The following is a 12875-nucleotide window of genomic DNA, read 5'->3' as shown; positions in this document are numbered from 1 at the left end:
TATAGGTTTTTAGGGTCGCTGATTCCGAAAAACAAACTTTTTAACATCTACGACCATTGCCGCCATTTTTAAATCCAAGATGGCGTCCAAAATGGCGACCAAAAGTGCTTTCTATATTATTTTCCTACCGGTTATTACAGAACATGCCATGTAATATATCATTTTATAGGTTTTAAGGGTCACTGGTACCAAAAAACATACTTTTTATCATCTTCGATTATCGCCGCCATTTTTAAATCCAAGATGGCTGCCAAAATGGCGACAAAAAATGTTTTCTATAATAATTTTCTACTGGATATTACAGAACATGCCATGTAATATATCATTTTATAGTTTTTTGGGTAACTGGCTCAGAAAAAAGTTATTTTGATCATTTACGACCATCCCCGCCATTTTTAAATCGAAGATGGCGGCCAAGATGGCGGCCATTATCTGTGTTTTTGTTTTGCATTCCCATGATTTCCATGATTTCAATTAGACAAATTTATGTTTATTGGTGTTAGATAATGATGTAATAAAAATATGATTTCATACAAGTATGACATCATATGTTTCCATGGTGATATCTATACATTTATTAAAAGAAACATGGAGAAACTAATCAGCACCCGTACTGATAGTATAAAGGATCTTTTTGATGTGAATTACCGCGACGAACCAACTTTCCTCACAAAAACGAAACTTCCAACAGGACAGTTGATCATCGGTCGAATGTTGTCGTTGTGTAAACCCGGGCGCAAAGGTGGAGCTAAAATCATCAGTCGAAAGGATGCAAGTGTAATTGTTGCTGAAGAGGTAAAAGAAGATTGGATATCAAAAAACGTATACCCTATGGGTGTTCGCAGCATAGCTATCAGAATTCAAAATGATTATGAAAAATTTAGGGAATTTCGAAAAACAGAACGTCATCAGGGAAAACCAAAAACTGAACAATGGATAACGAAGGCTAGAGAATTCAATGAACAAATGTGTAACCGTGCTTTTGACGTCCGATGTCAGAATAAGACCTTTCAGAAACAACTAGAAACGGAATATGGTGTTGTTATGAATTCTGAAGACGTTGCTTTTTATGAAGATAACTGTCACGGACTGTTTATTGCCACGTGTTCACAAACAGTTCCTCGTAAATGGAGGAAGCAAAAGTGTAGAAATGAAGCCCGCCAAATAAATGCTGAAATACAGAGAATGGATATGCAGAAGGAACAATACACGGAAGAAACCTTGTGCATGAATCAGGTGAGGAATGCTCTCAAAGATATTACAGATGATAACATAAGCGATCCTGATTTTGGATATCCAGTCGACAATTGCTTCAATATTGACGCATCAATACCCATCACTAGATCTAATAAGAAAGATCCAGTTGCTACTGAAAATATCTATGCACATTCATTTCCATCTGTAAAAATACGAACAGGACATAAAACTTTGAACGAGGCCTTAGTAAGATGTTTGGTGCAATCTATGTCACAATTCAAGATATCATCGAACGATTTGATTGGTATAACAGTAAATATCGCGAATGGAGTTTTTGGTCAGAATTGGTGTATCTCATCTTCAGATTTGGAGTGAGTTGTCATCGGATGAAGAAAGTGATGCTTGTGAATCGCCTAAGCCAAAACGAAGACGATGTGGAGATTTGACCTACGTTATGCCTTCTCGGAAATGCTTATCAAAGTACTTGGAAGATGCCCACTATCTTAATTTGGAGATGTTAGCAGAGTATTTATTGAATAAAGCCGACTCAGTAGTAACTGTCGGTATTGATGATGCAACCAAAGCAGCTGGTCATGATATGCTTCATGGTGACCACATCACAATAGCTGGACCCACACAGACACGAAAGACATTCACAACAGGGTATGTTGAAAACATATCACATTCTGGTCAGGACAGTGCACCTGCTTATGAATTCAAGTTAGAAACCCTGGCAACATTGGCCAACACTAGTGTAGAAGATATAAAAAACAATATCGACTTTTGGGAAATCTGCAGACGAACTTTACAAAAACGCAAACTGGAAAAAGTTAATTGATTGGTGCAGTCCTTGATGAGGTGCTGCAAACCGTAAAGCGACAACTAAGAGAAATTGACTTTTTTGAAATGAATGAAGATGAAGTAGAACAAACTATGTCTGATTTGGAGAAACTGAAATATGCGCCTCTCACAAATATGGGCTGTGAATCAGAATTTGCAAAACTCGACAACAGAGTCAAATCAGCAGGCGGTATGACCAAAACAACGACACACTCCAGAAAAAACGTTGTGGCGAATAATGGTTTTCTAGTCCATGAAGATTTTGTGAATTGCACAGATGAAGAACGTGTGAAAAAGTGGAAATGGGGGCGTAATTCGGAGGAGGTACAAAAAGCGAAACAGCTCGAGAAGGACTTCCTAGAGACAGTTGGGGCAGCGAAGCTACTTGCTATCAAAAAGAAGGAAGAACTTAAGAAGAAAAAAACGAAACGATGTCTACAATTGCTAGAAACGTGTAAGCAGAGTCAGAGTCAAAATGGATTCAGGGAAATTCAAATTTGAAAAGTTCACAAATTCGGAACTTATTCGCTCAATCACTGACGTTCTTAAACCCGAGAATATGGTAGAAGATGTAGAACATTTATTAAAATCTGCATTCATTCAGTAAACTGGTATAGAATAAAATCATAGGATATTGAAATATGAATAAATTATCAAAATCTAATTCGAGTTGTTTCATTGTATTTTCGGGGGTTTCTGATGGTGGTTTGTCATATTAATAAGCCTGGGAATGCGATAAAAAATTTATTTTGGTGGCCATTTTGACTACCATGTTGGATGTAAAAATGGCGGCGATTCGTAAATGATAAAATGTTTGCTTTCAGGAACCAGTAATCCAAAAAACCTATAACCCTTATAACCAGTGATAAATAACACAGAAAGCATTTTGGGACACCATTTTGGCAGCCATCTTGGATTTAAAAATGGCAGCAATGGTCGTAGATGATCAATAGTATGTTTATTGGAACCAGTAACCCTAAAAACCTATAAAATGATATATTACATGGCATGTTCTGTAATAACCAATAAGAAAATAACACAGAAAGCATATTTGGTCGCCATCTTGGCCGCCATCTTGGATTTAGAAATGGAGGTGATGGTCGTAGATGATCAAAAGTATGTTTTTTGGAACCAGTAACCCTAAAAACCTATAAAATGATATATTACATGGCATGTTCTGTAATAACCAGTAAGAAAATAACACAGAAAGCATATTTGGTCGCCATTTTGGCCGCCATCATGGATTTAAAAATGGCGGCGATGGTCGTAGATGATCGAAAGTATGTTTATTGGAACCAGTGACCCTTAAAACCTATAAAATTATATATGACATGGCATGCTAATTTATAATGAGTGAGAAAGAAGCACAGAAAGCATTTTTTGTCGCCATTTTGGCGGCCATTTTGAAAAAGGGCTCTGCTCCAATCAAAAAAATGTTATTTCATCACTGCCCCAATTGATTTCATGGAAAAAAATATATTTGGCCTGGGAAAACAACCTGCGTTTATGGTCGAGTCTGATTGTCCCAACCCTACTATTATCTACCCGCTATATGTCTGGATAGGTTGATTTACCTACTATCTATACCCGGCGTATCAGGAATGGTTTACATCACGATGGTTTGATTTACCGATTGTCTTTCCGATGTCATGTGAAAATATTATTAGATCAACCTATCCTATACCTTTCATTTATCTCCATAAAAAAACATTTATCAAATTTGGTCATCGTAGACCTTGTCTTTGATGGTCAAATATTCACAATATATGCTGGTCAATTAAATTCAATTACAGAGAACATTCCCCTTTCGGTACTTATGATAACCATTCTGTCCACAGTAAATTAGTGAAAAACCTTTGTATATGTCTTTATGATAGATAAGCTAATTGATTTGAGCTCAAGTGGGCAAATTTGATCAAATACCTGTACTTGATGTCAAAGAATGAAAAATTATTAAGATAAATTAGGATAAATTTGCTGTTCAGAAACTATTCAAATGTGCATTAGGCCACATGTGAGATTTTCGTATTGTGGGATTCTAAGCCAAGCTATGTCGGTCTACCATATATTTACAATTTTACCCGTAGAACACCATGAAGGGTAAGTCCGATGAAACGCGTACATCCAAAGGATTTCCCGCTGAATTAGTAGTAGTCACTTAGCAAAGGTGTGCAGTATACTACTTTTCAGTGTTATATTTTTATACAGAATGTGTGAATAGATCAATAGAAAATAAACTTTGTTCAATTAGTAAAAATGTTAATTGATTGACACGTGCCTTTAATTTACTGTTAATATAAGATTTCTATCAGTGGGTGGAGTAAATCTAAGATTAAACGCCAATCATTGGTCAAATTTGTGAATGATCTAAAATTTTATTGCTTAAACCAACCAAATAGAGAGACGAAAAATTTACCGTAATACTAGTCTCGATCTTTTAGTGTTATAAGAATAGACAATCTTTCTATACTTGTAGGCCAAGTCTACTGAGCGACCTCAGCTGTTGATTTGACCTCCCCATGAATTACATGTTCAATCAAGGATTTCACGTTAATATTTGGTGTATTTTTTCGTAATTGCTCTATAAACTTGAAGCCATATGTATTGGGTGAGTGATATTCATAAAAAGTTTCGTTATAAATGAAATATTAAAAATAACTCGATATTGTGGAATTTTACTGTTAACTGTGGGAGGGTAACGGAACAGCGGAACACAAACATTGTTGCATCGCTGTGGAAGCAATCGGTGAATTTTTTTTGTACAATTTTATTAAATTTCTCTGTAAATTTAGCTTTGGAACTAATTCTTCTTAACTATGTCGACAAGAAAAACGGATTTTTACATTGGATGTTCGTGATTGTTTCTAAAATTGTGGAATAAGAGCAGACGGGGTTGTTTTAAACAGTGATAGTGCAGCCGATTCTTGAAGAAAAATGGCCGCCATGCGGCTGACAGTTTCCCAATCGGCTTGTGCCTGTTTACTGTGGTTATTGTTGTGTTCTGGACAATGTTTTGATTTAGCATGTATAGAAGTGAAGAAATCATTTGCTTCAAAAGGTTTTGATGAAAATGATGTTCCCATTCAAGCTATATCAGGTAAATATTTCTTTGTTACCCATTTAAGTCATTGAACTGTATTATTCTCAATGTTTCTTTCTTTTCTTGCTGATGTACTTCTCTTGAAAATACATTCCATGAACCTATTTTTCAACCTATGAACTCAACTGAAAAACTATCAATCAGAATTTTTATATTGTTCATTTATTGTAATGTCGATAAGCCAAAAAAGGAAACCATCTTATTAAATTAAAATACTCTTTCCCTATTTTTGTGAGATGTTGCTATGACTCATCATGGGTAGTTGTATGTTAATCTATCCCTAGTGTTCCAACAATTCACTTTTGGGACAACTTATATCAAATGCTTAAATTAGAATTTTCTTGCATTTACAAATATACGAATATTGAGTAGATTCTATTAATTGAGAAAACATTTTAGTGGTAATTTTTCTGTTTTAAGAAATCTGTAAATTATGAGCTTTTCATCCTCTTTGTCAACTATGGATTTAAATTTGAAGCACACATCTGTGGCATTCACTTCATACATTGAAGCTAATGCAAGTCTGATCAATATATTCAAGGCATTTTAAAGTTTGGGACATACAAACAAACTTGAAGAGTTAAGTATTTGAGAGGTTGCAATGCATGGTGTTTTGATGAAGGTGTACATGGAAGATTTGCAATGATAGTTTATATTGACTAGGAGATACTTCCGTTTAAAATCATTTTAATATCACTATCGATTGATTCACCTTAATTACCAAAAAATACTTCATAGTTTACAGACATTTGATTTTGCAAAAATAATTCCATGCCAGTAGGCTAGGTGTTCAAAATATATTTGATGCATGGTTATATCAATACAAAATATTCTAAAGACTATCTTAATATATTTTATCATTTTTGAGCTCTAAAATGACAGAATCGCTACTTAAGGCAGTTTTATGCAATGTAACAAAATAACAGTGTTACAAACATTTTTTAAGGAATTCAATCTGCATTTTAATGATAATTTTTCAGTCTCCTAATTGTAAAGGCTAGGAATATTGTATGGAAGGTAACAGTAGCTATATATTTGAATTCAATCTAACAAACAAGTTTACAAAGAAAAAAATATGTCAAAATGTAAACATGTCAAATTTTATTTCATTGAAGTGATTTTTAATGGCTTTAAATTACTTTTGTGACTTTATTTAAAAAACGTAATTTAACAATGAATAAATTGAAGGCAGTAGACCTAGTAATTATACACTATTCAATTTGTTTAACCAGGTAGAAAGAAATTATAATACCTCACTTTACTTTATAATATCTTTAATTTCTATCAGATAGATTTTATAAAATATTTCTCATAATCATGACCTGTCCCTGACATTCTCCAATGATGAATATATTACCTTTGATTTGTTTTTAGTTCTCTGTTTGATTTAGATATTACCTGATGCACATCTGATAAAAAATATTAATCTAAAAAATGTTGAAAAAGAAAACAAATTCAAACTAATGGACTAATACAAATACTTTTTATCAAAATATTCCAAGACAATGATTCTGTATTTACGAGCTGTGTGATTTTGGATCAGCTCTAGTTTAATCTGAAAATTATTGAATCTAAGGATAAATGGGTTTCATTGAAAACATATGAAAGTTCAGAACTTCATGATAACCTTTATAAGTTCAACTTTTGGTGTACAGTATATAAAATAACTTGATATTGATGACAATTTGAATTTTGTTTGATACTATTAGCTGCAAATACACAATGGATGTGAGGACATTTCAAGCTGCCTAATTCTTTTTTGTAAAAAAAGTTATCAATGATATTCCATTTTCTTCATAAATGAAAGAATAATTCAGTACCTAATTTGAGAGTTGTGAAATAGATCTTAGTTACTGGTAAGATACCAGTTTGTAATTGTTTGTATGAAGGAAACCAATACACTGGTACTATATGAAGAGGGTATTAAATTATAACATTTGGTATAACATATGATAAGAAAGCAGGTCACTAACATATAGGCTTGTCAATAGCTTGTGAAATTATCACCAAATACAGATGTAATGGCATCTGTTGGTATCATGACAAAAATATGACCTTCCACAAAATCATTAGCTCATAATTTCATTTAAAAAAAAAAGCACATGGCATTATCTCATGGAAAAAGGCCATGAATAGCAGACAGGCTAATCTATTACAATGACTTTGCCTACATTACTTCCATTTAGTTAAGTTCTATAAACATTTTGTAACAAATGCATTAAATGTTCTAGTTTGGTTGGTCTGCAAGCAATGTGATCACTATAATGATAGGTTGAAATTTGACAGGTCTATTTTGATCCTTTGACAACTTATTGATGCAGATAATCATATTGAATCTTTCCCTAGAAGTTTGACGTCCAGTTATATAATACTTGTCATGTCCAGTCTGACCTCTTCTTACTGCTTTATCTGGCCCAAAATTCATCAAACCATTAATTAAACCTGAGCTTTGATGTTACTTATCATTGATCTAAGCTCTTTCACTCTCTCTCTCTCTCTAGCTTCTAGCCTGCTAGTTATAGAAATATAGTGGTATCAGCTGCCCTTATCAATCTTAACAACCCTCATTCCTAATTATTTCAATTTATTTCAAGTCAGTCTTTGTTCGGATGTGGCCAATCTCAATTTAAAACTTGTAATTAGCTCTTAGTAAATATTTGAAATTGTTGATATGTGATCAGAACCATTTGAGAAATGCCTAATTATATCATTACATGTTCAGTAATACATATAACAGGTTTAGGTAAAATTGTTTGTCTATCAAATCTGTAATTCAAAAAGAATACTCAGCAATTTCAAGATAATGCATTTACTGGACATGTAGGCTCAAGTATTATTGGAACACAAGAGATACTTTCATGTTAAAAAAGAAATGTAACAAGGTGCAAAATCATTTCAAATGCTCTTCAAAAGAAATTTTGAATTTGTAAAGTGGCAGAAGGAGGTCATGTGAAACTACAGCATTGCTATCTTTGCATAGCAAGTATTGCATGATTGCAAAAAAAATTGTCATTAAATTGTATGTGCATTTCATTAAATTTCCGAAAATTTTTCATTGTAATGGGAAAGAGACAAACCATAGTCAAACTGTTGGCCGTTTTACAGAGGTAACATATGTTAAGCCAGTGTACATGTTGGTATTACTAAGCTAACAAGGTCTATAATTTATGATAGATTTTATTTGGTGAAGATAATCTATCTCTTTATCTATACTCTTCTATTGTTTTCCTTGTTGTCATTACCTACTTATAAACTACACATGATAGATAGCTGCTGGAAGTGTTTGTGGTCTAGTGATAGGTGAACTAAAGCCTTGTTTTCGTTTGTCCAGTTTTATGAGTTCCTTGAAGGTAATGGATATCTTTGGAAGTATCATTCACCTGAAACACAGTTTTACAATTAAAATTGAAATTTTGAACATTCCCTATAAAAGTTTTTTATTTGATCTCCATTTCATGACAAAAATTCTGTTTGCTTCTAGATAATCTAGGTGAAACTGAAAGTGGTTTTTCAAAACAATAACATGTATAATTGAAATTAAGAAAGCACAGACCTTAGGGTAAGCTTACCTGTGATAAAGAAATGAAACTTTCTATCATCAATGTAACCAGTCTAGGTTCTTTAATGCTTGATGTAATTCATGAGTGGGTGCAGTTAAGCGCACACAGCCCACTCAGACAGTTTTCTTAAGACGTTACTAGAATAATTATTTCTTGTAGCATACAACTAGCTTTAAAACGACAAATCAATTTGCTAGGGAGTATTCAACCAGGAAAATATAATCCAACGATAATTTGTCAGACCTCCTAAAACCAAACACCTTTTGCTTGTTAAGTTGCTGATCAATTTACGAGGAAGGGAGTAAGTCTGAGTCCCAGAAGACTTGTGATTACTTTCATTAGTCTTACACCAACGACCTACAACTATTCCTAGCTAGTTAATTGACCTTTATCAAATTAGTTTCACCTCAAAAGATTTTTACCTAAGATGGAAGTCAGTTGATTTTGAAGCTTGTTCTATTTTGACGGACATTAAGGTCATGTAAAATCTCAATATTTCAAAAGTTCAATTGACAGTCAATCAAATTCCAATAGTAATTTCAACGTTTCTGCATCGACTTTTGAATATTTAATGAAGCTATAAGGCTTTCATCGATATGAGTTTCTAAGTAGTAAATGAAGTTAAAAGCTAGTTGAGATTGACTGGTGTTGATGACATCATAGAATATAATTTGATTAATTAAAAAACTGATATGGGTGTCAAAAGAGATACTAAGAAAGTCAGAAAAAATTGATTTAATCTAGAAAACAAGTTAAGAGTAGTTCTCAAATTGTGAATTTTACTTTTACCAGATGCCTTTTTGTACAGAACAAATTTCAGTTTGGACAACAGATATTACTGGAACTATAAAATTTCACATCAGAATTTTTTTGATTAGTTTTCTTAACATATTTTTACAGTCTTTTTCAATAAAATGTTATTCTATTTCTCTGGAAATTTCTGGACTGATATAGATGAGAATGATTTAATGGTTTGGTACATTTAGATCATTTTAAGCCAAAATTTGATTCAAGGGAGTCTCCTGTTCTCTGAATCGAAATCAAAATAGGTAAATAACAACATTTGTTGAAGAAACTGTACAAGTGCAATATTACCACTTGCTCCACCATCTTTGGTTGCACCCAATGAAGGGGTTTATGAAAGGTACAGAGAAAGAATGATAATCCTACCTAATAATATAAATGATACAATAGTATACTTTATGAGAGTTAATCCTAGGATTAGAGTTTATATAATACTCACTCCTGTTGTTCATCTCAAACAATAGTTCTTACTTACTGAATATAACATAAGGTTGCTAAGTGGCAAGTTGAACAAAGAGATCAGATTTTAAGGAGATATTATGATAAGAATCAGATTTTAAAAGTAAACCTAAGATCACCAGAATATAATGGATCGGTGAGCATTTATCCGGTGAGAAACTGTAAGAGATTGTCTGGTGAAGCTTGAGCTTTTGCAAAGTTTTGATAAAAGTGGACTTTCTTGTACACCAACTTGCATACATATATAGACTGTTTGGAAACTTCAGTGAAACATGCAAATGATATGAAGTTTATTAATTTGATGACCATATATTATATATATTTCAGTATATTAATTTTATGACCATATCTTGCAAGACTGGAATAATTCTGAATTAGAATGAAACATAGACTAGCTTAAAAATGCATGTGTTTTTTGCACTAGATTTGGAGCATAAAATATGTTAATGAATGAATGTATTGAGTGACAGAACAGTAGACAAGATTTTTGTGTGCAGTTTTGTTTCAATTATATGCTGCATCACTGTTTTTCTTGTTTAGAAACTTGGCGGCAATTCTCCAAAATCTACTTACTAATCTAGAATATCTGTCAACACTGTAGACAAAAAATATCCTGCCCATTAAATGTCAATATGTAAAGTTAAACTGATAATATTAATGATTTTAACATGACAGATTGCCTATAAAACTATTACGATCTGCACAAAAATATACCCCCAACTGTTCTTCTGCACACACAACATTTTAGAAAAATTGAATTTAAATTTGATGTATTTTTTGGAATACTCTGTTTTGATAGTAGATTCAGGTTTCAATAGACCAGAGTATAATGTGAAGGAAGGAATATATTCATGGCATGACCAGTATTCAGTTTTTTGAATCATGCTAGTTTGTCTGTCATGCACTTCAACTCAAGTTCATAACAATCTAACAAATTTGATGTCCAATATGTAGATGTAGAATTGAATTCCCTTTCAAATGAGAAAAATTATCATACCATGACCAATATTTTTGACTTCCGAGCCAAAAGAATATGAGATTTTGTCAAAACTAGAGAGAAATGACAGACATTCTTTAGACCACTCCTCCCAAAATTTGGCAGTAATAGATATCATGAATAGATATATTTTTAAGTTAAACTGCACTACCACAGTTTTTTATGAGCCACAAGAGTTTATCACAAGTATTCAGACATATTCATCATGTTTAATTATACATGCAATTCAAATTTTAAAAAAGAACAACCATTGTCTTGTATGTAGAAATATTTAATGTGACAACTCAAAGAGAAGAAAAAATAGAAAGTAATTCATTTTATGAAGTAAAAAGAGTAAAGTATCCATGAAGTGTACCTCTTATAAAATGGAATATTTGCTAGTAATAAAAATAAGTGGACTATGTCCTGTGCTCAGAGTTTCAAGATATAAAATTTATCACCCATCACTTTGTATTGTTATAAATTTACCAGTTTACAAGTAGTTTGAACAGCTTTATGGTAAAAATTAAAATTGTGCTTGGGAAACCAGAAGAATATTCATTCAAGTGAGATTAAGTGTAAAAACAACAAGTGAATTTAAGACTTCACTGATAGATAATACTTCAGCTATTACTTTGGTTAGAGTTGACACATAACAATAGATGCATGTATGGTCACACTAGTGTATGTTGACAGTCTATATCCCAGTTTATATTGTGTGCTCAATTTGGTGAATCCTGTGGAAGAATTGCATCAGGTATCTGGAAGATTGTGTCTGGACTGTTTCTTAGATCACTCACCCTTTGCATTACTTGAGATAAATACCCTATTCATCATGATGAGACTATATACAATTCACATACTTCCCTATCTAGTACTTGGTATATATCTGATATATATCAATATCAATCATATTTATATTAATTATTATCCAGTATTGACCTGAATCTCCTAATTGAGCTACAGAATATGACACTAGAGAAAAGACATGTTTAATGTGAATGACCTTAATACATAAATTTAGGTTACTCATACCATAAATACCTTTAATATATTTCTCTTGTCTTCAAAGTTCAAAGGTGAAATTTTATGGAAAAAGGGAGAAATGTTGACAGGTGATTGGCAGGATAATGATGGGTAGTTATTGTCACTGTCATTTCATTTTCATAAATAATCATAAATTTACAAAGATTGATTTTATTTATTAAATCTCCCAGACATATTGAAATTAAATATTAAAGGTACAAATTACACTGATGTATGTAATACTTTTAGTATACTTCTACACACATATTCTACTAAAAAAGTATTGTATAAGACATTTCAGCCTTCACTACTTTCTACAAAATGCCTAGGAAATGAAATAAATATAAATTTTAATCTTAACAATATTCCTTATTGTTATACATCAAAAACTTAATATTTCACTAACAAAATTTTCAGTCTCGCTGAATGATTTATTTGTATTCACAAATTTGTTTCATTGGCCAAACACTTTATAATTGTTAACCATACCATAACTAACTGCTTGAATCCAAAAAGTGGAAATGAATGCCTGGTGGCAAATTTGTTCTCATCCTGCACTGCAATGATTGGTGTGCTGTCTTCCTTAGTCAGATGATGTGAAGAACAATATGACATGTTCCATTCATGACAAATTTACTGACCAACCTCTCCAAGATAAGAGATAAGTGTCATCAAACAATACATGTATTCAGCACGTCCCATCTCATCCTATACTAGATTTAAGTAGTAGTTCAAGTGTAGAAGGAAATTTTGTGTTAGTTGTAGGAAATTACCTCTTATTTTTGCCAGGATCTGATATAAAAGATGTTGAATTACATAACATTTATATATTTAACCAAACCTGCCAAAAACAAATCATTTCATATATCAACAAAGTTTAACTAATTCTTCCAGACATTAGTGTTTGTTTCTA

General features: G+C 32.4%; 1 protein-coding gene across 1 annotated transcript; it reads left to right on the top strand.

Annotated features, from left to right (window-relative positions):
- Positions 1-588: 588 nt before the first annotated feature.
- On the top strand, positions 589-2035 carry LOTGIDRAFT_172448 (hypothetical protein; the record flags this gene model as incomplete). Its single annotated transcript, XM_009049337.1, has 2 exons — positions 589-1443; positions 1562-2035. 2 exons carry the CDS (start codon positions 589-591, stop codon positions 2033-2035), a joined length of 1329 nt encoding a protein of 442 aa, XP_009047585.1.
- Between the last annotated feature and the right edge of the window lie 10840 nt (positions 2036-12875).

The sequence above is a fragment of the Lottia gigantea genome, assembly GCF_000327385.1.
Source record: "Lottia gigantea unplaced genomic scaffold LOTGIsca_134, whole genome shotgun sequence".
Lineage (NCBI taxonomy): Eukaryota > Metazoa > Mollusca > Gastropoda > Lottiidae > Lottia > Lottia gigantea.
The sequence above is the reverse complement of the archived record's forward strand: the minus strand, read 5'-3'. Positions and strand labels throughout refer to the sequence as shown.